Source organism: Pongo pygmaeus, chromosome X (genome assembly GCF_028885625.2).
Source record: "Pongo pygmaeus isolate AG05252 chromosome X, NHGRI_mPonPyg2-v2.0_pri, whole genome shotgun sequence".
Taxonomy (NCBI): domain Eukaryota; kingdom Metazoa; phylum Chordata; class Mammalia; order Primates; family Hominidae; genus Pongo; species Pongo pygmaeus.
The window spans coordinates 49,944,945-49,969,230 of record NC_072396.2 but is presented as its reverse complement, the minus strand read 5'-3'; the positions used below and the strand labels follow the sequence as shown (position 1 = coordinate 49,969,230).

Genomic DNA, 24,286 nt, shown 5'->3' with positions numbered 1-24,286 from the left:
CTCAGCACTTTGGGAAGCTGAGGCAGGTGGATCACCTGAGGTCAGGAGTTCGAGACCAGCCTGGCTAACATGGTGAAACCTCATCTCTACTAAAAATACAAAAATTAGCTGGGTGTGGTGACGCACATCTGTAATCCCAGCTACTCGAGAAGCTGAGGCAGGAGAATCGCTTGAACCTGGGAGGCAGAGGTTGTTGCAGTGAGCCGAGATTGAGCCACTGCACTCTAGCCTGGGTGACAGAGCAAAACTCCATCTCAGAAAAAAAAAAAAAATTAGCCAGGCGTGGTGATGGGCACCTGTAATCCCAGCTACTTGGGAGGCTGAGGCAGGAGAATTACTTGAACCTGGGAGGCGGAGGTTGCAGCGAGCCGAGATCGCACCACTGCACTCCAGCCTGTGCAACTCTGTCTCAGAAAAAAAAATTATAAAAATAAAATTTGCGTTATAGGCCAGGTGCAGTGGCTCATGCCTGTAATCTCAGCACTTTGGGATGCCAAGGCGAGCAAATCACTTGAGTCCAGGAGTTCATGACCAGCCTAGACAACATAGAGAAATCCCGACCCTACAAAAACTTAGCCAGATGTGGCCGGGCGCGGTGGCTCACGCCTGTAATCCCAGCACTTTGGGAGGCTGAGGTGGGTGGATCACGAGGTCAGGAATTCAAGACCAGCCTGGCCAACTTATTGAAACCCCATCTCTACTAAAAATACACAATTAGCCAGGCGTGGTGGTGCATGCCTGTAATCCCAGCTACTAGGGAGGCTGGGGCCAGGCTGGTCTTGAACACCTGACCTCAGGCGATCTGCCTGCCTCTGCCTCCCAAAGTGCTGGGATTACAGGCTTGAGCCACTGTGCCCAGCCCTATGAATTATTTCAAATGCATTAGATCCACCTGATCAAAATGCTCTCATTCAACATATAATTTTGAGTGCCAACTATGTCTCAAGGTCAGTGTTCAGCCCTACAGTAAACAACGTGGACAGAGCTGCTGCCTTCACAGAACCTCCATCTAGGGAGCAGGTGAATATATCACCAGGCTGTAATTGGTTGCTTAGCTCCAAAATAGTGAATTTAGGGTCAATTAAGATAATAATCTACCTAACTCTAATGACATCTCTAGAGTATTGTGTCTTTTAAAGTACAGTTATAGCCTGGGCAACGTGGGGAGACCCCGTCTCTACAAAAAAAAAAAATTTTTTCTTTGAGACAGTCTTATTTTTTCACCCAGGCTGGAGTCCAGTGGGGCGATCTCAGCTCACTGCAACCTCAAACTCCCGGGTTCAAGCAATTCTCATGTCTCAGCCTCCTGAATAGCCGGGATTACAGGCATACACCACCATGCATGGCTAATTTTTGCAATTTTAGTAAAGACGGGATTTTGCCATGTTGGTCAGGCTGGTCTCAAACTCCTAGCCTCAAGTGGTCTGCCTGCCTTGGCCTCCCATAGTGCTGGGATTACAGGTGTGAGCCACCGCACCTGACCCCTCCTGTCTCTCTTAACACACATTGCCTCCTTATAGAGGTTCAGGCACCATGCTGAGCCTGGGAGGTAATACAAAAATGAATGAGTGGACCTTGTGGGTTCCATGCTAGTTAAAGACACCCTATGAGACCAGCCTGGCCAACATGGTGAAACCTTGTGTCTACTAAAAATACAGAAAATAGCCAGGCATGGTGGTGCGTGCCTGTAATTCCAGCTACTGGGGATGCTGAGGCAGGAGAATTGCTGAACCCAGGAGGTGGAGGTTGCAGTGAGCTGAGATCACACCACTGCACTCCAGCTTGGGCGACAGAGTGAGACTCCGTCTCAAAAAAAAAAAAAAAAAAGACAACCCGGGCCAGGCAAGGTGGGTCACACCTGTAATCCCAGCACTTTGGGGAACAAGGTGGGAGAATCACTTGAGGCCGGCAGTTTGAGACCAGCCTGGCCAACATAATGAGACCGCATCTTAACAAAAATTATGTTTTAAAAAGCTGGGCATGGTGAAGTTCGCCTGTAGTCCCAGCTACTCGGGAGGCTGAAGTGGGAGTATTGCTTGAGCCCAGGAGTTTGAGGCTGCAGTGAACTATGATCACACCACTGCACTCCAGTGTGGGTGACAGAGGGAGACCCTGACTCTTTAAAAAAAAAAAAGAAGTTTGATTGTGGTGGCTCACGCCTGTAATCCTAGCACTCTGGAAGACTGAGACGGGAAGATTACTTGAGCCCAGTGGTTCAAGATTAGCCTGGACTGGCCGGGCTCAGCGGCTCAAGCCTGTAATCCCTGGGAAGAGAATTGCTTGAACCCAGGAGGTGGAGGTTGCAGTGAGCTGAGATCGTACCATTGCACTCCAGCCTGGGTGACAAGAGCAAAGTTCCGTCTCAAAAAAAAAAAAAATAGCCTGGGCGACATAGTGAGACCTCAAGACCCCATCTCTATTAAAAGAAAACAAAGTATCAAGCTTCAAAACATAATACTGGCCAGGCACGGTGGCTCACGCCTGTAATCCCAGCACTTTGGGAGGCCGAGGTCAGGAGATCGAGACCATCCTGGCCAACATGGTGAAACCCCATCTCTAATACAAAAATCAGCCAGACGTGGTGGTGGGCACCTGTAATCCCAGCTACTTGGGAGGCTGAGGCAGGAGAATGGCTTGAATCCAGGAGGCGGAGGTTGCAGTGAGCCGAGATGGCGCCATTGCACTCCAGCCTGGGTGACAGAGACTCCCTCTAAAAAACAAAACAAAAACACCATAATACTAAGTGAAAAGAAACAGAATGAGGAAACACAGACCTGCATGAGTTAGGATTGCAGTTCCCAAACTGTGTTGAGGCACCTCAGAGTGCCATAGTGAATTCTCAGGGACGCTGCAAGATGCTTTAAATTGTTTGAGGGAAATACATGGGTACTCAACATGTCAGACACCTTATAAACTATTCAAGGGAGTTCAAAGTTTCAAAGTTACATTGAACTACTTTTCTTTCAATGACATCTTTTTGCAAAGCTGGGTTTACAGCAGTTTCTGTGATAAAAAGCAAACACCTGACAAAAATCAGCATGGATCAAGTGATTTAGGTGATATCATACAATCTGATTAAGGTTTGGGAAGGTGTGCAGAGTCTAACAAACATGCATCCATTAATAAGCAATTGTAGTTATTTAACATTTTTTTCTATCTATGTGTTGTCGATTTTCTAAACTGCTACTATTTTTTTTAGGACATAAATAGGTATTACATTTTGGTCCAAGCAGGTGGTGGGGGCAGGGTAAGTTAAAAAAAAATTTGGTCCAAGAAACAGAAGTGTTAGGTATTTGTTTTGAAAAAAATAACATATGCATACACTCATGAACCATCACCATAACCAAGATAGTGAACATATCATCGTCTCCAAGTTTCCTCATGCCCCTTTGTAATTCCCTTACTAACTGCCCCACCTCATCCCCAAGCAACCACGGATCTGCTTTGTTACTATAGCATACAAAATATAACAAAGTATACAAAATATAATAAAGTGTACAAAATATACTTTGTTATATTTTGCCTTTTTTTTTTTTTTTTTTTTTTGAGATGGAGTGTTGCTCTGTTGCCCAGGCTAGAGTGCAATGGCATGGTCTCGCTCACTGCAACCTCCGCCTCCTGGGTTCAAGCGATTCTCCTGCCTCAGCCTCCCAAGTAGCTGGGACTACAGGCAAGTGCCACCAGGCCTGGCTAATTTTTTGTAGAGACGGGGTTTCACCGTGTTAGCCAGGATGGTCTCGATCTACTGACCTCGTGATCCACCCGCCTAGGCCCCCCAAAGTGCTGGGATTACAGTCGTAAGCCACTGTGCCTGGCATATTTTGCCTTTTTAAGAGTTTTATATAAATGCATCTGAGTATGAACTCTTTTCTAAATTCCTTCTTTCTTTTCTTTCTTTTTGAGACGGAGTCTCGCTCTGTTGCCCAGGCTGGAGTACAGTGGTGCGATCTCGGCTCACTGCAACCTCCACCTCCCAGTTTCAAGTGATTCTCTTGCCTCAGCCTCTGAAGTAGCTGGGATTACAGACGTGCACCATCACGCCCAGCTAATTTTTGTATTTTTGGTAGAGATGGGGTTTTGCCATGTTGGCCAGGCTGGTCTCAAACTCCTGAGCTCAAGTGATCCACCCGCCTCAGCCTCCCAAAGTGCTGGAATTACAAGCATGAGCCACCAAGACTGGCTCTCTCTAAGTTCTTTCACTCTATAAAAGTTACTGGAGGCCGGGCGCACTGGCTCACACCTATAATCCCGGCACTTTGGGAGGCCGAGGCAGGCGGATCATGAGGTCAGGAGATTGAGGCTATCCTGGCTAACACGGTGAAACTCCGCCTCTACTAAAAATACAAAAAAAAGTTAGCTGGGCATGGTGGTGGGCGCCACTTAGGAGGCTGAGGCAGGAGAATGGCATGAACCCGGGAGGCGGAGGTTGCAGTGAGCCGAGATCGTGCCACTGCACTCCAGTCTGGGTGACAGAGCGAGACTCCGTCTCAAAAAAAAAAAAAAGGTCTGGATTACGGTGGCCCACGCCTGTAATCCCAGCACTTTGAGAGGCCCGAGGCAGGTGAATCACCTGAGGTCAGGAGTTCAACACCAGCCTGGCCAATGTGGTGAAACTCTGCCCATATTAAAAATATAAAAATTAGCCGGGCATGGTGGCGGGTGCCTGTAGTCCCAGCTACTCGGGAGGCTGAGGCAGGAGAATTGCTTGAACCCAGGAGGCGGAGGTTGCAGTGAGCTGAGATCAAAAAACTCCATCTCAAAAAAAAAGTTATTGGAGATTCACCAGGTTGTTCCATGTTTCAATAGGTCATTCCTTTTCTTATAGTTGTAAGATAAGATTTACATATCATAGAACCAACCTCTTCAAAGTGTGCAATTTCAGCAAAAGAAACTACCATCAGAGTGAACAGGCAACCTACAAAATGGGAGAAAATTTTCGCAACCTATTCATCTGACAAAGGGCTAATATCCAGAATCTACAATGAACTCAAACAAATTTACAAGAAAAAAACAAACAATCCCATCAATAAGTGGGCAAAGGACATGAACAGACACTTCTCAAAAGAAGACATTTATGCAGCCAAAAAACAGATGAAAAAATGCTCACCATCACTGGCCATCAGAGAAAAGCAAATCAAAACCACAATGAGATACCATCTCACACCAGTTAGAATGGCAATCATTAAAAAGTCAGGAAACAACAGGTGCTGAAGAGGATGTGGAGAAATAGGAACACTTTTACACTGTTGGTGGGACTGTAAACTAGTTCAACCCTTGTGGAAGTCAGTGTGGCGATTCCTCAGGGATCTAGAACTAGAAATACCATTTGACCCAGCCATCCCATTACTGGGTATATACCCAAAGGACTATAAATCATGCTGCTATAAAGACACATGCACACGTATGTTTATTGCGGCACTATTCACAATAGCAAAGACTTGGAACCAACCCAAATGTCCAACAATGATAGACTGGATTAAGAAAATGTGGCACATATACACCATGGAATACTATGCAGCCATAAAAAATGATGAGTTCATGTCCTTTGTAGGGACATGGATGAAATTGGAAATTATCATTCTCAGTAAACTATCGCAAGAACAAAAAACCAAACACCGCATATTCTCACTCATAGGTGGGAATTGAACAATGAGAACACATGGACACAGGAAGGGGAACATCACACTCTGGGGACTGTTGTGGGGTGGGGGGAGAGGGGAGGGATAGCTTTAGGAGATATACCTAATGCTAAATGACGAGTTAATGGGTGCAGCACACCAGCATGGCACATGTATACATATGTAACTAACCTGCACATTGTGCACATGTACCCTAAAACTTTAAGTATAATAATAATAAAATAAAATTAAATTAAATTAAATTTTAAAAAGTGTGCAATGCAGTGGTTTTTAGTACATTAACAAGATTGTGCAGACATCAACACTATCTAATTCAAGAAGCTTTATTTTGGGCTGGGTGTGGTGGCCACGTCTGTATTCCCAACACTTTGGGAGGCACAGCCGGGTGGATCACCTGAGGTCAGGAGTTCCAGACCAGCCTGGCCAACATGATGAAATCCTGTTTCTACTAAAAATACAAAATATTAGCTGGGCGCAGTGGCAGGCGCCTGTAATCCCAGTTACTCGGAAGGCTGAGGCAGGTGAATCGCTTGAACCTGGGAGGCGGAGGTTGCAGTGAGCCAAGTTCACACCACTGCACTCCAGCCTGGACAGAGTCGGACTCCTGTCTCAAAAAAAAAAAAAAAAAATAACCTTTATTCCTTTATTTCATTACCTCTAAAAGAAACCCCATAGCCATTATCAGTCACTATTCCACCCATCTCCTAGCCTTTAGCTCCTAAAAACCACGAATGTATTTTCTGTCTCTGAAGTTGCCTATCTTGGTTTTTCATATAAATTAATCATAAAAATATGTAGCCTATTGTGTCTGGCTTATTTCATATAGCATAATATTTTCAAGGTTCATCCATGTTGTACCACACGTATAAGTACAGTACTTCTTTTTTTCTCTTTTCTTTTCTTTTCTTTTTGAGATAAGGTTTTGCTCTGTCACCCAGGCTGGAATGCAGTGGCCCGATCTCAGCTCATTGCAACCTCCACTTCCTAGGCTCAAGCAGTCTTCCTGCCATAGCTTCCTGAGTAGGTGGGACTACAGGCACGTACCACCATGCCCAGCTAATTTTTTGTAGAGATGGGATCTCACTATATTGCCTGGCCAACATGGCGAAACTCTGTGTGTACTAAAAATACAATAATCAGTGGGGCGTGGTGGCACATGCCTGTAATTCCAGCTACGTAGGAGGCAGAGGCACAAGAATCGCTTGAACCCAGGAGGCTGAGGTTGTAGTGAGTTGAGATCACACCACTGCACTCCAGCCTGGGTAACAGAGTGAGACTCTGTCTCAAAAAAACTTTGTCTAGTAATTCCAACATCTGAGCTTCCTCAGTGGAAGTTTTTATTTACCGTTTTTTTTCTTCTTTTTTTCTTTCCTGTGTATGGGCTACGCTTTCTAGTTTATTTATTTTTTGAGATGGAGCCTCCCTCTGTCACTCAGGCTGGAGTGCAGTGGCGTGATCTTGGCTCACTGCAGCCTCGGCCTCCTGAGTTCAAGTGATTCTCCCGCCTCAGCCTCCTGAGTAGCTGGGATTACAGGCGTGCACCACCACGCCCAGCTAATTTTTGTATTTTTAGTAGAGACAGAGTTTCACCATGTTGGCCAGGCTGGTCTCGAACTCCTGACCTCAAGTGATCCACCCGCCTCACCCTCCGAAAGTGCTGGGATTACAGGCGTGAGCCACCGCACCTGTCCTTGAAATGCTTTTTCCTTTGACTTTCTGGAATCCTCTCTTGGCTCTGTTCCTGCCTCGCTGGCTTCTCCTATTCAGTCTTGCTAGTTCCTCCTGGTTCCCCTGAGCCCTATATCTTAGCAATGTCCCACGTCTTAGTCCTGTAACCTCTTCTTTATTTACATTCACTTGCTAGGTGATCTCTTTTATTTCATTTCATTTATTTATTTATTTATTTATTTATTTATTTATTTATTTATTTGATATAGTCTCGCTCTGTTGTCCAAGCTGGACCGAAGTGGCACAATCTCGACTCACTGCAACCTCCACCTCCTGGGTTCAAGTGATTCTCCTGCCTCAGCCTCCCGAGTAGCTGGGATTACACGCATGCACCACCATACCCAGCTAATTTTTTTTCTTTTTTTGAGACAGAGTTTTGCTCTTGTTGCCCAGACTGGAGTGCAATGGCGCGATATCAGCTCACTGCAAACCGCTGCCTCCCAGGTTGAAGAGAGTCTCGTGCCTCAGCCTCTCAAGTAGCTGGGATTACAGGCATGCACCACCATGCCCGGCTAATTTTGTATTTTTAGTAAAGGCGGGGTTTCACCACGTCGTCCAGGCTGGTCTTGAACTCCTGACCTTAGGTGATCTGCCTGCCTTGGCCTCCTAAAGTGCTGGGATTACAGGCGTAAGCCACCATGCCCAGCCTTTTTTATCTTAAAAAAACAAAAAACAAAAAACAAAAAAACAAAAACAGTATACTGATGGCTCCTAAATTTGCACTGAGAAAATAAAACTAGGCTGGGAGCAGTGGCTTATGCCTGTAATCCCAGCACTTTGGGAGGCAGAGACAGGAGGATCCAGACCCTGTCTCTAAAAAAGAAAAAAAGGAGGCTGGGCACAGTGGCTTACGCCTGTAATCCCAGCATTTTGGGAGGCCAAGGCGGGCAGATCATTTGAGATCAGCAGTTCCAGACCAGCCTGGCCAACACAGTGAAACCCCATCTCTACTAAAAATACAAAAACTAGCCCAGCGTGGTGGTGCACGCCTGTAATCCCCACTACTCGGGAGGCTGAAGCAGAAGAATCGCTTGAACCCAGGAGACGGAGGCTGCAGTGAGCGGAGATTGTGCCACTGCACTCCAGCCTAGGCGACAGAGCAAGACTCCGCCTGGGGGGGGGGGAAGAGAAAAGACAAATAGCCCAAGGGCAGTCTGAGCTATGTAAAGTATGCAAAATTTATCAGTCCCAGAGAGAAAGGAGCATCTCAGCTCAGTCACATCCTCCACCCACCCACCCATGCCCAGGGGCAGTTGTTTAAAGAGATGTTGGGCCAGGCACGGTGGTTCATGCCTGTAATCCCAGCACTTTGGGAGGCCCAGGTGGGCGGATCACTTGAGGTCAGGAGTTCAAGACCAACATGACCAACATGGTGAAACTCCGTCTCTACTAAAAATACAAAAATTAGCCGGGCGTGGTGGCACGCACCTGTAATCCCAGCTACTCAGGAGGCTGAGGCAGGAGAATCGCTTGAACCCAGGAGGCAGAGGTTGAAGTGAGCCAAGATCACGCCATTGCACTCCAACCTGAGCAACAAGAGCGAAACTCCATCTCAAATAACCCTCTCTTGGGGTCTGGATTGGGACCCCTTTGTGGTAATAAAGGAGGGACACTAATATTAAAGCTGGCTCAACTGGGTCTGAGCAGAGTAATTTTTACCTTAGAGATTTGTGTTTTGGGTGTGCACTTTCAGTTTACATTGGAAGCTGTCTCCCCAATTTAAAAAAAATCATGTTTTGAGGAAGATTTTCTCTGAGATATAGATACAATTAATTTGCACAAGTCTGGAATACCTAAACTTTCATCCAAGTTTCCACAGATTACTAGGTCATTGGAATATTGTCCTTTTCATTTTATTTATGTATTTATTTTTAGAGACAGAGTCTCACTCTTTGTCACCCAGGCTGAAGTGCAATGGCCCCATCATGGCTCACTGCAACTTTGGCCTCCCGGGCCCAAGCGATCCTCCCACCTCGGCCTCCTGAGTAGCTGGGACTAGAGACACACGCCATCACTGCCAGCTAACTTTTAAAATTATTTGTAGAGACAGGGTTTCACCATGTTTCCCAGGCTCTTCTCCAATTCCTGGGCTCAAGCAATCTGCTCGCCCTCCGCCTCCCAAAGTGCTGGGATTACAGGCATAAGCCACTGCACCCAGCCTCCTGCTTCTTTTTATGCCTGGTAATCTTTGGATAACAGACATTGTCAACTTTACCTTTTTAGGAGCTGGGTCTTTTTTTATTCTTATCAATCTTTGTTATTCCTAAGGATCTTTTAGGGTCTTCTTTTATGATGTGTAAAGTGAGCCTGGAGCAATACTAAGTCTAGGGCTAGTTACTCCCCACAACTGAGACAAGACATTCCTGTGTACTCTATGCCCTGTGAATTATGAGTTTTCCAGTCTGGTTGGTGGGTGCAGGCACTATTTTCAAAAGCTCCATGTGAGTGTCAGGACCTGTTCCCTCCAATCCATTTGGATGGTTCTTTTCCTGGCCTTAGGTAGCTGCCTCATATGCATGTGTTGATAAGCACTCTGCTAAATACTGAAGGGGGACCCTCTGCAGATCTCTGTGATTCTCTGTGCTCCTCTCTCCTGACATTCTGTCCTTTTAACTCCAGCTGCCCTTGTCTCTCTGGACCACCTCAACTTAGGGAGTCCACCAGGCACTGCCTCAGTTTCCCGTTCCAGTGCCATAGCATGGAAGCTCTCCAGGCAGTGTGCTGGGACAGTTGTAGTGCTCACGTTGTTTCCCATCTTTCACGGATCACTGTCCTTTGGTGCCTGATGTCTAATGTCTTAAAAATCATTGTTTCGGCTGGGCGCGGTGGCTCACACCTGTAATCCCAGCACTTTAGGAGGCCGAGGCGGGCAGATTACCTGAGGTCAGGAGTTCAAGACCAGCCTGGCCAACATGGTGAAACCCCATCTTTACTAAAAATATGAAAATTAGCCAGGCATGATGGCAAGTGCCTGTAACCCCAGCTACTCAGGAGGCTGAGGCAGGAGAATCACTTGAACCTGGGAGGCAGAGGTTGCAGTGAGCAGAGATCTTGCCATTGCGAGATTGTGCCTGGGCAACAGAGTGAGACTCCGTCCAAAAAAAAAAAAATCGTTTCATGTATTTTGTTTTTTTTGTTGGGGGCAAAGTTGGTTGTTTCCTGTGAGAGGACAAAGTTGGTCCCTGTTATTCCACTTTGACTGAGAGTGCATGACACCTTTTTTCTTGTAGAGACAGGGACTTGCCCAGACTGGTCTCAAACTCCTAGCCTCAAGGAATCCTCCCACCTCAGCTTCCCAAAGTGCTGAGATTACAGGCATGAGCCACCATGCCCAGCCCATGATAACTTTTGACAGTGGGACCAACAGAATTTGCCAATGAAAATGTAGAGGAATCAGCTGGGCGTGGTGGCTCACGCCTGTAATCCCAGCACTTTGGAAGGTCAAGGCAAGTGGATCACCTGAGGTCAGGAGTTCGAGACCAGCCTGACCAAGATGGTGAAACCCCGTCTCTACTAAAAAATATAAAAATTAGCTGGGTGTGGTGGTGGGCACCTGTAATCCCAGCTACTTGAGAGGCTGAGGCAGGCAAATCGTTTGAACCCAGAAGGCGGAGGTTGCAATGAGCTGAGACCATGCCATTGCATTCCAGCCTGGGCGACAGCGCAAGGCTCCATCTCAAAAAAAAAAAAAAAAAAAAAGAGAAAAAAGAAAAAGAAAATGGAGGGGAATTAAGCATGATATATCGGCTCTTTGACTCAAGTAACAAAATGTATTTTAATTTTTATTCTTTTTTTGTTTTTAGACGGAGTGTCGCTCTGTCACCCAGGCTGGAGTGCAGTGGTGCAATCTCAGCTCACTGCAACCTCCGCCTCCCGGGTTCAAGCGATTCTCCGGCCTCAGCCTCCTGAGTAGCTGTGATTAGAGGCATGCACCACCACACCCAGCTAATTTTTGTATTTTTAGTAGAGATGGGGTTTCACCGCGTTGGCCAGGCTGGTCTCAACTCCTGACCTCAAGTGATCCGCCCACCTCGCCCTCCCAAAGTGCTGGGATTACAGGCGTGAGCCACCACGCCTGGCCACAAACTGTATCGTGATGCCATTGGTTGAGATGAAGGAGACAGTGGGGGAGCATCTGAGCAAAGGAAATAGAACAAATCTGTTTGGATGGATAAGCAGTATGTGACACCCACATAAATGTCAAACAGGTCATTACAGTACGTTTGAGTCTGGTGTTCCAGAGAAAGGTCTAAGCTGAAGGCCTAGAGGATCTTCCAAATATTTGCAATAATTAAGGCTATAGGAGAAGAGGAAGTCACTTAGGAAGAAAGGATCAGACAGGATTATACCCAAGGATATTCTAATATTTGGAAGTTTGATACAAGTGGAGGAGTAGCCAGAGATAGAGAAAGAAAAAACAAAGAAAAAAAAAAAACAAGAGAGGCCGGGCGTGGTAGCTCAAGCCTGTAATCCCAGCACTTTGGGAGGCCGAGACGGGTGGATCACGAGGTCAGGAGTTCCAGACCAGCCTGGCCAATATGGTGAAACCTCATATCTACTAAAAATACAAAAATTAGGCTGGGCACGGTGGCTCACGCCTGTAATCCCAGCACTTTAGGAGGCCAAGGCGGGTGGATCACGAGGTCAGGAGTTTGAGACCAGCCTGACCAACATGGTGAAACCCCGTCTCTACTAAAAATACAAAAATTAGCCGGGCATGGTGATGCGTGCCTATAATCCCAGCTACTCGGGAAGCTGAGGCAGGAGAATCGCTTGAACCCGGGAGGCGGAGGTTGCAGTTAACCGAGATCATACCACTGCACTCCAGCCTGGATGACAGAGCAAGACTCAGTCTCAAAAAAACCAAAAAATTAGCTGGGCATGGTGGTGCATGCCTGTAATCTCAGTTACTCGGGAGGCTAAGGCAGGAGAATCACTTGAACCCAGGAAGCAGAGGTTGCAGTGAGCCAAGATCGTGCCACTGCACTCCAGCCTAGGTGACAGAGTGAGACTCCATCTTAAAAAAAAAAAAGAAAGAAAGAAAGAAAAAGAAAAACCAAGAGAGTGAGAGGAAGAAATTGTGGGTTTCACTAGAAAGTCACAGGAGAGGGCAGAGAAGTGATTGCTGGTTTGGCAAGATTATTATTCTTCAGTGGTCTGGTTAAAAGCAGTCCCAAAGACATAGGAGTGACAGACACCAAATTGAATTGAGTTGAATATGGTCTGGGACATGAGGAAGTGGAGTCTGAAGAAAGCCAGATGATTGGCCTTGTTGAGGAGCACAGTAGTGGAATCATGCCAAGGGGAGTATATAGGGCCAAAATTCACAAGTAAATATATACGTGGGAATTGACGACACAGTATCTGAAACAACCTAGGCAGCCATCAGTTGGGGAAGGGCTGAACAATGCTACATAATATCATGAACCAGTTAAAAAGGATGAGTTAAAAAGATGTTCTTATATATTAATATATGAAAAAACAGAAGCATCAAAACAATACTTCAAAAAAAGTAAAGGGGGGATTTCATCAATATGAAACCCTGATTGTATTAAAAGTATGAGATTTCTCTGTATTTTTTCTTTTTTTTTTCTTTAATATTCAGTCTTCATAGACTGTCAAAAATTGCCAATGCCAACTATACTGCAAGTCTTCGGAGCGGGGTATTGGGAAAAGTTTCCAATTAGCAATATCCACACCTTGGCTAAACCTCATTGGCTATGACACTGCCACTGCAAAAAGCATATTTCTTTTTTTTCAAGAATATTCTTTTTTTTTTTGGAGACAGGGTTTCCCTCTGTTGCCCAGGCTGGAGTGCAGTGGCACGATCTTGGCTCACTGCAACCTCTGCCTTCCAATGATTCTTCTGCCTCAGCCTCCCGAGTAGCTGGGACTTACAGGTGCCCGCCACCACGCCCGGCTAATTTTTTGTATTTTAGTAGAGAGGCAGTTTCACCATGTTACCCAGGGTGGTCTCAAACCCCTGAGCTCAGGCAATCCACCTGCCTCGGCCTCCCAAAGTGCTGGGATTACAGGCATGCACCACCATGCCCAGCCCTTTTTTTTTTGAGACGGGAATTTCGCTCTTGTCTCCCAGGCTGGAGTGCAATGGCAGGATCTGGGCTTGCTGCAACCTCCGCCTCCTAGGTTCAAGCGGTTCTCCTGCCTCAGCCTCCCCAGTAGCTAGGATTAAAGGCCCGTGTCACCACACCCGGCTTTTTTTTTTTTTTTCCAAGACAGAGTCTCACTCTATTACCCAGGCTGCAGTGCAGTGGTGCGATCTCTGCTCACTGCAACCTCCTCCTCCTGGGTTCAAGTGATTCTCCTGCCTCAGCCTCCCGAGTAGCTGGGACTACAGGCACGCACCACCATGCCTGGCTAACTTTTTGTATTTTTAGTAGAGACGGGGTTTCACCATGCTGGCCAGGCTGATCTCGAACTCCTGACCTCATGATCCGCCTGCCTCGGCCTCCCAAAGTGCTGGGATTACAGGCGTGAGCCACCGCGCCCAGCCTATTTATTATTTCTTAATGTAAAGTTTAATTAAAAATCCTTCCAGACGGGCGCAGTGGCTCACGCCTGTAATCCCAACACTTTGGGGGGCCGAGGCAGGCGGATCACCTGAGGTCAGGAGTTCAAGACAAGACTGATCAACAGGGAGAAACCCGGTCTCTACTAAAAACACAAAATTAGCTGGGCGTGGTGGCACATGCCTGTAATCCAAGCTACTTTGGAGGCTGAGGCAGGAGAATCCCTTGAACCCGGGAAGCGGAGGTTGCAGTGAGCCGAGATCGCGCTACTGCACTCCAGCCTGGGCGACAGAGCGAGACTCTGTCTCAGTAAACAAAACTAAACAAAACACAAAAGACAAAACTCAGAGCTGGCGGGGTTGGGGGAATAGGGTGGGGAGAAAGAAAGTGAAATCTGTTCCTTGGCTTCCCGGAGCCAAGGAGGTTTCTCCACTTTCAAGGTCTCCAGGTCCGCCCCCTGCCTGTAACCCCCAGCGCCGCCCCTCTGGAAGCCTGGGAGGACTGTGTGTTGCGAACTGGGGCGGCTACTCTCGGCCGCCGCGAAGGTCCGCGTCTTGTTCGCAGGGAAGGTTTACTCCCCCATCGTGGGTGCCACCAAGGGGCTGAGGGCTCGGCCGGTTTCGCTTTGCTGGGGGCAAGACACGCTCTCTCTCCCCACCCTTCCGGGTTCCCTCAGACAGTCTCGGCCTTGAGGAACCCCCTTCGCCTCCGGTCCCCCAGCCGACCTTCCTCCGCTCCCCACGCCCTCCCCGGAGAACCCCACTGTCACTCGCGATGCTCCGAAGACCCGGGAACTGGGCGAGGAAGGCGGTGGCCGCCTTTTTCCAGCTGGGGTGAGTCATTTCCTGCGACAGGCTCCCTCCCCCGGAAGTAGGGCCTGATGTAAACACCCGAGCCGGGCTCCAAGGCCCGGGAGGTCAGAAAACCGGGCCGCGGGCGGCACCGACAGCTGGGGCCCGGGTCAGGGACACGCGGAGGTCAGGCCGGTGAAGGCGGCAGGAAGCTGGAGCACGACCCCAGGGTTGGTTGGGTCTGGGGGAGGCGGGGAGGCTGAGAGTCTTTCGAGTAGGGGTCTAAGGCAGAGGTCTTGAGTGGGTGCCGGCGTTGGAAGGGGCATGCGGCTGGTCTCTTGGGAGAGGGGCGAGGCATCCCGGACAGAGTCTGGGGTGGCGCGGGCGTTTGGAATGGAGGTGCAAAAAAGGGGTCTTGAAAGTTGGAGCTGTCCAGAGAATAACTCTAAGGCAGAGCTGTCCAAAGAAAGAGCATGAGGCATTCCAGTGGAGGGTGTAACTGAGAGAAAGGAAGGAGATTTGGACTCTTGGAGGATGGGGAAGGAGTGTGTCTGGCCAGAGTTCTTGGGGAGTTGAGGATTTGAAGGGAAGTTGGGGGCTCTATGGCAGTAATCTTAGTAGGGGACTGCGCAGGCATCTTAGGGGTTGAGGTTCTCCTAGGTAGGAGTTTTGGGTGGTTTGTTTTTGGCAAGGGTCTTAGAGGGCAAGGGTGCCCTGGGGCAGGGTGTTGGATAGGGGTCTAGAGGGGGAATCTTAGGAGAATGGGTGGGGTTCCTGGGGTTGGGTCCAGGCCAGGTTATGTTGTAGTCAAGGACAGCAGAACACAAGGAAGGAGATGTCCCAGGGGTGGAAAATTTAGAGTGCTAGGGGGAATCCTAGGGTAGAGTCCCCAGGGCATAAGCCGATCTAAGGGAATGTCTAGGCTGGCCCTGATAGGTAGTTACCAAGGCATGAGAAGGGGTCATCCCAAGGTAGGCATCCTGAAGGGGTTTGGGGAAGCCGGTGAGGGGGAAAGGTGTGAGAGGACTCTGGGGTGGTCAAATAGGTTGGGGTACAGTTAGAAGGGTATGAGCAGAGGAGTTCCTGGAGATGGCAGACCAAGCGTAGCAGTCTCAGGGCCAAGTCAGGGAGGTACAAGAAGTGCATCTCCTAGCCCACTTTTGTCTATTTATTGACAGAGTCCGGTGCTAGGTCAGGTGTGAAGATGAGAAATGGGTTGGGAGTGGTTCCAGGCCATGTCTGGCATTGGGATCAAGATTGGCTGGGGGTGGGGAGGAGATATCACGGGGGCACCCCCTATCACATTACTTCCTGACAAGTCAGTGAGGGCCAGCATGTAAAGAGGAGGTGTGGGGTCCACATCAGTGTGGGCCTGGAGCTTGCCAAACCTGAAAGAAGGAGGGTTCCTGGCCATGCTGTTTGGGATCTTGGGAGCTTAGAGCAGAGACCCTGGGACTCTCTCTGTTTTTATCTTTTTTACCCCCTGAGACGGAGTCTCGATCTGTCACCCAGGCTGGAATGCGATGGCTCGATTTTGGCTCACTGCCATCTCCGCCTCTCGGGTTCAAGCGATTCTCCTGTCTCAGCCTCCTGAGTAGCTGGGATTATAGGTGCGCCCCACCACACCCGGCTAACTTTTGTATTTTTACTAGAGACGGGATTTCACCATGTTAGCCAGGCTGATCTCAAACTCCTGACCTCAGGTGATCCACCCGCCTTGGCCTCCCAAAGTGCTGGGATTACAGGCATGAGCCACCACACCTGGCCTGTTTTTATCTTTTTTGCAGTCACTCCAGAGTCAGTAGTTAGCAGAGTGGGAGGAGGAGGAAATCAGGTGAGGCAGAACTTGGAGGGGAGACTCCAGGACTCTTTTCATCTTTATCCCATTTGTATCCAGGGGAACAATCCTGCACCATGACTCAACAGCCACTTCGAGGAGTGACCAGCCTGCGTTTCAACCAAGACCAAAGTGAGAGAGGATTGGGCCTGTACCCTTGTGGGAGGAAGCGAGGGAAAGAGGGGTTAGAAGTGGGCCGTGGGCCCCCAGCTTCCTACCTGGGCATTCTTTAAGGCAGTGTGGATTCCTTCCATCCCCCAGGCTGCTTTTGCTGCGCCATGGAGACAGGTGTGCGCATCTACAACGTGGAGCCCTTGATGGAGAAGGGGCATCTGGGTGAGCTGTTGGCAGGGGAGGGGCAATGGGCAGAAGAGCTGGGCTGGGCATTGGCTCCCACCTCCACTGACACCCTGGTCCCTGTCCAGACCACGAGCAGGTGGGCAGCATGGGCTTGGTGGAGATGCTGCACCGCTCCAACCTTCTGGCCTTGGTGGGCGGTGGTAGTAGTCCCAAGTTCTCAGAGATCTCAGGTAAGTGCCCTCATCCTGCCCTTTGGCCCAGATTTCTCGGATTCCTGGCCTCCCACAGGCACCCCAAGGTACTGGCAGATGAAGACGTCAGAGTACTTCAGAGTCACACAGAGAGGAGGCCTACAGCTTGGAAGTCATGGATCTTATAGCTTGAGAAGCTTGGTGCTTTGTTTTCATTTTAAAAATGCTGATTGAGTGCCTCCTGTGTGCCATGCCCTAGAGCACTTACTGTGAGCCTGGGACTGCCCTAAGCACTTTACGTTTATTAACTCATTTAATCCTCACAGTAACTCTATGGGGTAGGAAGGATCATTATCCCCATCTTTACCGATGAGGAAACTGAGGCCCAGTGCAGTTAAGTGACTCATCCAAGGTCACACAAGCAATAGGTTTTAAAATCTTGGAGCCGTCTTCCCAATACCCCCTTGGCTTGAGCCTCAAGTGCCATCTTACTTTAAGGGTTTTTCTTGATGATCCCATCTGAACAAGGCAGGAGTTGCCCTAGGTGAGTCACAGAGCCCTAGGATTCCTCACGGAAATCTCCAGGGTGCGTGGACTAGGACCCTGGAGGCAGAAATAGTTACCAAGGGGAAGTTACAGGCCTGAGTGTGAGTCCCTGTTTGGTTGCTGATGGGCTCTGAGGTCCTTGGCCAGACACTCTACCACTTTGAACCTCAGTTTCTTTATCTGTAGATGAGTGTAACAGTCTAGAACACTCCTCTCAGGGATCATATCTACAAGTGCTCGTGCTGTGCGAGGATCTCACTGGTTGTTTATTGAAAGGCTAAGCAAGTAGGTTGAGGCCCCTGGGAAGCAGGGGTGGATCCTGTGTCACCAGGGCTGCCCCTTACCCTAAACCTTGGCCCCGACAACCCACCCACCTGCCCAGCAGTGCTGATCTGGGACGATGCCCGGGAGGGCAAGGACTCCAAGGAGAAGCTGGTGCTGGAGTTCACCTTCACCAAGCCAGTGCTTTCTGTGCGCATGCGCCATGACAAGTGAGCCTGAGGAGGACCGGGGTGGGAGGTAGGAGGTCCCCACAGTAAGTGAGAGGGATAGTCCTCCCTGGGCATCCCGCCACCCCCTCACGGCCATCCTGTGTTGTGTGATACCCACAGGATCGTGATCGTGCTGAAGAACCGCATCTATGTGTACTCCTTCCCCGACAATCCCCGAAAGCTGTTTGAGTTTGATACCCGGGACAACCCCAAGGGTGAGAGGGCTCAGATACACAGGTGTAAGGGCATGAAACAGTGGATGGGGCAGAGGGGCAGAGATGAGGAAAGAAAGGAAGGGGCACTCACACACAGAGAAATGGGGAAAGAGGCAGGGAGATGCTCACACTCATAGCCTCTCCATCTTTCCAGCCCTCAGCCAGTTCTCCCCACCTCTCGTCCTGCCCCACCCCTGGGTACGCCAGTGGCAGAGCAGAAACACCTCCTGAGGACATGGGTGGGTGTGTCAGGGATCCCTGAGCTTCTGGGGCTGTGATAGCAGCTTACTAGATTCCACAGCTGCAGAGCAAGGAATGGAATCTGCCTAGCTGGCGGGGCGTGCAGCTGAGCTGAGCCCCCTCAGGGTTCTTTGGGTTAAGCTTATCGTGGAGGGTTGAAGTCTGGTCCTCATCCAGCTCTGTCCATTCTGAGATGCTGCCTCCTCTTCAGCCGCCCACCCCACCCCCCCATCTTCACACCCTAGGGCTCTGTGACCTCTGTCCCAGCCTGGAGAAGCAACTGTTAGTGTTCCCGGGACACAAGTGTGGGAGTCTGCAACTTGTGGTGAGCCGTCCAGTGGACAAGGGTGGGTAGGTTGGTGGACTGGCTTCCTTGTGGACTCTTGGCCCCTTCCCTCCATACCACCCCAACCTCAGACTCCTCCCTCCTACCCCAGGACCTGGCGAGCACAAAGCCTGGCACCTCGTCTGCTCCATTCACGATCAATGCACATCAGAGTGACATAGCCTGTGTGTCTCTAAACCAGCCAGGCACTGTAGTGGCCTCAGCCTCCCAGAAGGGTACCCTTATTCGCCTCTTTGACACACAATCCAAGGAGAAACTGGTAGAGCTGCGCCGAGGCACTGACCCTGCCACCCTCTACTGGTGAGCACAGGGTATGCATGGTGGGCTGGTGACCCCATACCACATGACATATGGGCATCACTGCTGATCTGTCTTCTAGCATTAACTTCAGCCACGACTCCTCCTTCCTCTGCGCTTCCAGTGATAAGGGCACCGTCCATATCTTTGCTCTCAAGGATACCCGCCTCAACCGCCGCTCCGCGTGAGTACCCCCTCCCCACCCTACCGTGTCCCTGTCCCCCTGCCCGTTTACCATACCTGGGCTTAGCCGGTGCTGCCTGCAGGCTGGCTCGCGTGGGCAAGGTGGGGCCTATGATTGGGCAGTACGTGGACTCTCAGTGGAGCCTGGCGAGCTTCACTGTGCCTGCTGAGTCAGCTTGCATCTGCGCCTTCGGTCGCAATACTTCCAAGAACGTCAACTCTGTCATTGGTGAGTGGGAACAGCCCCTTGGTTGGGGGTACTGCATGGGGCAAAGAACTGCGGGTTGGACCTGAAAGGATTTTAGGGCCCTGTGAGGCTCAGCTTCATCATCAGTAAGGCGGACAGCACTGGGCAAAGGCCTGGAGGCAGACCCTAGGTCCTGAGATGCCTGAGAGGACTGGAGCCTGTGGCTGTGGCAGCCTCTGACCTTTTACCACCACCCCCCTCCCCAGCCATCTGCGTAGATGGGACCTTCCACAAATATGTCTTCACCCCCGATGGAAACTGCAACAGAGAGGCTTTCGACGTGTACCTTGACATCTGTGATGATGATGACTTTTAAGGACCCTGGGGGCTGTGCTAGGGACCTGCAGTGGCAGACTGCAGAGCTGAGCCTTGGCAGTGGGGCGTGCTTGGAAGCCACCAGCCAGCAAGCATTAATGGGGCTGGTGCCCACTTTCCACTCAGCAGAGCTATGTCTAAATAAAGAGCTCACTTCCCCCCAGCACTTCTTGATGACTGTGTGCCCCAAGGGCCAGGCCGGAGACCCAGGAAGGCAGCGACCCCTTGGGATCCCTAACCTGGAGGAAATTGCCAGGGACCCAGAGGAAGTGCCCTAATCCAACCTGGGGATTTTTTTAAAGCTTCCTAGGAAGAGATGATCTCCGATGTGATGAATACGAATAAAAGGCCCTTAATGGCATTTACGGCTTGACCTCAGGGGCGGGGCATGGAGTTTCCTGGAGAAATGTGACCCTCTTGGGCGCTGACAGGAAGGAGGTGGAATCCAACTCGGATCCTTGTGACAGTCCCTCCTTTCTTATCTGTCTGGCTACTTTGTGCTTGAGCCGCTGGCACCGCCCGGAGCAGCCCCTGCGGCGCCCCGCGCGGGGGTGGATAGCAGTTTCAAGGGTTGGGAGCATCTCGCTCCGTGGCCAAGGCTTGATTTCCCGGCAGCCTTTGCTGCTTTCCTGAGCGGCGTGTTAGTTGCTTTTCCGGTCACGTGCATCGCCGCCCTTGCGCAATCCACCTAGGAGATTAGGAAAAAGCTGCCCAGCCCAGACTCCATTTCCCGGTGTGCCCCGCGGTGGCGAGGGGCGTAACGGTTGTTGTAGTCCGGCCCCCTCCTGGCTGGTCCAGCCACATTAACCGGCAGGATGTCGGAGGTGCGGCTGCCACCGCTACGCGCCCTGGACGACTTTGTTCTGGGGTCGGCGCGTCTGGCGGCTCCGGATCCATGCGACCCGCAGCGATGGTGCCACCGCGTCATCAACAACCTCCTCTACTACCAAACCAACTACCTTCTCTGCTTCGGCATCGGCCTCGCTCTCGCCGGGTGAGGGAGGGAGGCGCCGGTTGGCCAGGGACGTCTGCAGAGCGTGGGGGTTAGACCCAGAGGTCTTTGAGGACCAGGACGGGGAACCTGAGGGGGATGCAAGGCCGGGAAGGGCGAAGTCAGTAGAGATGGACGGCCTGAGGGGCTTGGAAGGGGGGCCTTGAAAGAGGTGGAGCCCAGTTATAAGGAGGGCCTCAGGGAGATGGAGCCTGGCTGATGAGGAGGGCCTACGGGGGATGGGGGTCTACAGGGAAGATCTGGGGAGGATGGAGACAAGTGTGGGACTGAAGGGTAAAGTGGGCTGGAAGGTGAACCGGAAAAAAAGGAGGGCCCGAAAGGGGGACATGAGAGTACTTGAGGGGCGTAGGGGGGGTGTGATGTGAATGATGGGGCCAGATTGAGGCCGACCCTGGAGTACTTAGGGCAGAGACCGGGAAATAAACGGTAAAGATGGAGGTTTTAGAAGATGTATTTATTGGGGATCCGGTCTTGGAGGGGAGCCTGGCTATGATTGGAAGGCGCCAGGGGCAGGTACCTGTTGGGGAACTTGGGCCCAGGAGGAGGATCCATGGTTGGAAAGCCTGAGACCAGAGAGGAATGGAGAATCTGGAGGAAGGACTTGAGCAGTGCTGGAAGTTCAGAGTGGGGCTGACGACCTGGAAGAGGTCCTAGCAATGATGGAGGGAGGAATCTATAGGGAAATGGGAGCCTGGAGGGGGCTCCTATAAGGACCCTAGGCCTGGGGAGAGGGGAACGTGTGGAGACAGAAGGCCTGGAAGAGGGATTTGCAGGTGCTGGGGTTAAAGGGGGAGCTTGCGGGCAGGCTGATGAGGGGCCCTACGGGGGTAGAGTCGGAAGGAAAGTCCAGGGAAGTGTTGGGAGCCCGGGGGTGTGGGGAGTGTCTAGCAGGATGGGAGGGCCTGAAGCGGGAACCCGAGGAAGACAAGACAGTGGAATTGACAAGGAGGAAAGGAGGGGTCTATAGGGGTGAGTCGGGAGCCCTGGCAGATGGGCCTGCTGGAGACAGGGCTGGTGGGAAGATGTGCCAGGCTGGAGTGTCCGGAGACGGGAGACCCTGGCTCTTGGGGCCCAGGGTGGGTGATGGTCCGGAGGCCGTCTCTCCGCCCGGCCGGCTAGCGTGGTTCCCTTGTACCCGCAGGTACGTGCGGCCGCTTCATACGCTCCTGAGCGCGCTGGTAGTGGCGGTGGCCCTCGGCGTGCTGGTGTGGGCAGCTGAGACCCGCGCAGCTGTGCGCCGCTGCCGCCGCAGCCACCCTACCGCCTGCCTGGCCGCAGTGCTTGCCGTCGGCCTCCTGGTTCTCTGGGTCGCGGGCGGCGCTTGCACCTTCCTGCTCAGCATCGCCGGGCCGGTGCTTCGTGAGTCTCCACTGCCCCGAGATAGCCAGGAAAGCGGCCAGAGCATGCTTAAGGCACCAGGCCAGCCCTGCCCCGGTCCCTGGGTTGAGAGGGGGCTGGGAAACCCGAGGGCCGGGCCACGACCCCGCTAAAAGCGCCTTCCCGGGCTTCGTTCCCCCTTCTGGGAACACCCATTTTATTATCGCCTTTCCTATCTCACTCTTGGTGTTAAGTGCCTTCCACTGGCCACGTCCCCGTTACTGGGCGCCTTCCCTGGCCATGCCCACGTTGCCAAGCCAATTACTCGGCCACGCTTTCAGTATCTGAGGCGTCCTGGCTGCTCACCACTCCATTGGCCTGCCTGTGCGCCAATTCCCTTCGGTGGGCCCCGGTTGGCTGCAGGCTGAGATCTATTCCACTGACCACCCCTCTCGGTGCCGCCCACAGTGATCCTGGTGCACGCCTCGTTGCGCCTGCGCAACCTTAAGAACAAGATTGAGAACAAGATCGAGAGCATTGGTCTCAAGCGGACGCCAATGGGCCTGCTACTAGAGGCACTGGGACAAGAGCAGGAGGCTGGATCCTAGGGCCCTGGGATCTGTACCCAGGACCTGGAGAATACCACCCCGCCCCCAGCCCATAATTGGGACCCAGAGCCCTTTCCCAGCACTTAAAACAGGAGCCTAGAGCCCCCTGCCCAAACAAAACAGGACATCTGTGACTGCCCTACCCCCACACCAGCCCCAAACTAAGATATCCCTCACACCCAGCCCCCATTACCTAGGGACAAGAGTCTTCCCCAGCCCTGAACCTAGGACCAAGAGCCACCTACATCCAGCCCCAAAACGGGCTTCAGGCCAGAGCATCCATGGCCAATTTCAAATTGTGAACCCAGAGACACTCCCATCCACCCTTCTCCATGCTCATCCCCAGACTGAGGCCTGGGGCAAGGCACTCTCAAGTCTTGAACCCTGGACCAAAGCTTTTCCAGACCCCACCCTACCTTCCAACCCAGGTCAAGACATTGCCAAATCTTGAACTCAGAACCCAAGTGTTCCATGCCCCTGTGTGGATAGAGTCGGGTATCCTGACTGTTGGACCACTGGTCCAGGTGATCGCGACCCTCACCAGTCCCACTTGCCTCCCTCCAGCTCTGCTTAGGGATTTTGCCCCTCACCCCAATGTTCCACACCATCGACAACCAAGGGATGAGGTGGGGACAGGCCTCAGCAGAGAATGGGGCATATATGTTAGTGTTGCTGCAACAATAAAGCCTGTTGCATCTCTCATGCCAATTTGAGACTCCTGGGTAAAGTCCTTGTACATTTCAAAGGACAGAAGTGGCCTTCTACTTTTCAATTCTGCTAGACTCTTCCTGAATATGTGGGCTGAAGAGGTGATCTCTGAGGCCCTTCCTTGAACTTATTACCTCTGGATCAGCATTAAAGCACAGGGAAGGACAGGTGCGGTGGCTCATGCCTGTAATTCCAACACTTTGGGAGGCTGAGACTAGAGGATCACTTGAGGCTAGGAGTTTGAGACCAGCCTGGGCAATATAGCAAGACTCTATCTCTACAAAAAAATTAAAATTTAGCTGGGCATGGTGGTGTGCTTCTGTAGTCACAGCTACTTGGGAGGCTGTGGCAAGAGGATGGCCGGAGCCTAGGAGGTAGAGGCTGCAGTTAGCTGTGATTGTGCCGCTGCACTCCAACCTGGACAACAGTGAGAACCTGTCTCAAAAAGCTGGGCATGGACTGCTCAAGCCTAGGAGTCCGAGACTAACCTGGGCAACATAATGAGACCCCATCTCTACATTTTTTTTTTTTTTTTTTGAGACAGTCTTGCTCTGTCGCCCTGGCTGGAGTGCAGTGGCATGATCTCGGCTCACTGCAATCTCTGCCTCCCGGGTTCAAGCAATTCGCCTGCCTCAACCTCCTGAGTAGCTGGGATTACAGGCACGTACCACCACACCCGGCTAATTTTTTTGTTATTTTTAGTAGAGACGGGGTTTCACTGTGTTAGCCAGGATGGTCTTGATCT

General features: G+C 51.0%; 2 protein-coding genes and 1 non-coding gene across 15 annotated transcripts; 2 read left to right on the top strand and 1 right to left on the bottom strand.

Moving 5' to 3' along the window:
• Positions 1-12,971: 12,971 nt before the first annotated feature.
• On the bottom strand, positions 12,972-13,111 carry LOC129025462 (U4 spliceosomal RNA). Its single transcript, XR_008497221.1, has one exon. It is a non-coding gene; the product is annotated as a U4 spliceosomal RNA (small nuclear RNA).
• Positions 13,112-14,362: 1,251 nt separating this feature from the next.
• WDR45 (WD repeat domain 45) lies at positions 14,363-20,257 on the top strand. 13 transcript variants are annotated; one of them, XM_063660349.1, is made up of 11 exons: positions 14,363-14,730; positions 16,586-16,657; positions 16,787-16,861; positions 16,951-17,055; positions 17,945-18,053; positions 18,174-18,268; positions 18,754-18,833; positions 18,946-19,154; positions 19,234-19,335; positions 19,418-19,563; positions 19,788-20,257. In XM_063660349.1, exons 2-11 carry the CDS (start codon positions 16,603-16,605, stop codon positions 19,895-19,897), a joined length of 1,086 nt encoding a protein of 361 aa, XP_063516419.1. In that variant the 5' UTR covers positions 14,363-14,730; positions 16,586-16,602; the 3' UTR covers positions 19,898-20,257. The 13 variants fall into 13 exon arrangements, with proteins under 13 accessions (XP_063516419.1, XP_063516422.1, XP_063516420.1 ...); XM_063660350.1 differs by having other exon boundaries at positions 14,369-14,730; positions 17,948-18,053; XM_063660351.1 differs by having other exon boundaries at positions 14,375-14,730; positions 17,948-18,053; positions 19,036-19,154.
• A 145-nt stretch (positions 20,258-20,402) lies between these two features.
• Positions 20,403-23,541, top strand: PRAF2 (PRA1 domain family member 2). The gene is made up of 3 exons (XM_054471638.2): positions 20,403-20,890; positions 22,050-22,267; positions 22,694-23,541. The coding sequence occupies exons 1-3, from the start codon at positions 20,712-20,714 to the stop codon at positions 22,831-22,833; spliced, it is 537 nt and encodes a 178-aa protein (XP_054327613.1). The 5' UTR covers positions 20,403-20,711; the 3' UTR covers positions 22,834-23,541.
• Positions 23,542-24,286: the final 745 nt, after the last annotated feature.

Coding starts and splice junctions, on each gene's coding strand:
- WDR45 (XM_063660349.1), top strand. CDS start 16,603: ATGACTCAACAGCCACTTCGAGGAGTGACCAGCCTGCGTTTCAACCAA. Junction 17,056..17,944: donor CAAGTTCTCAGAGATCTCAG/GTAAGTGCCCTC, acceptor CCACCTGCCCAG/CAGTGCTGATCTGGGACGAT. Junction 18,834..18,945: donor GTGGGAGTCTGCAACTTGTG/GTGAGCCGTCCA, acceptor CTCCTACCCCAG/GACCTGGCGAGCACAAAGCC.
- PRAF2 (XM_054471638.2), top strand. CDS start 20,712: ATGTCGGAGGTGCGGCTGCCACCGCTACGCGCCCTGGACGACTTTGTT. Junction 20,891..22,049: donor ATCGGCCTCGCTCTCGCCGG/GTGAGGGAGGGA, acceptor TTGTACCCGCAG/GTACGTGCGGCCGCTTCATA. Junction 22,268..22,693: donor CATCGCCGGGCCGGTGCTTC/GTGAGTCTCCAC, acceptor TGCCGCCCACAG/TGATCCTGGTGCACGCCTCG.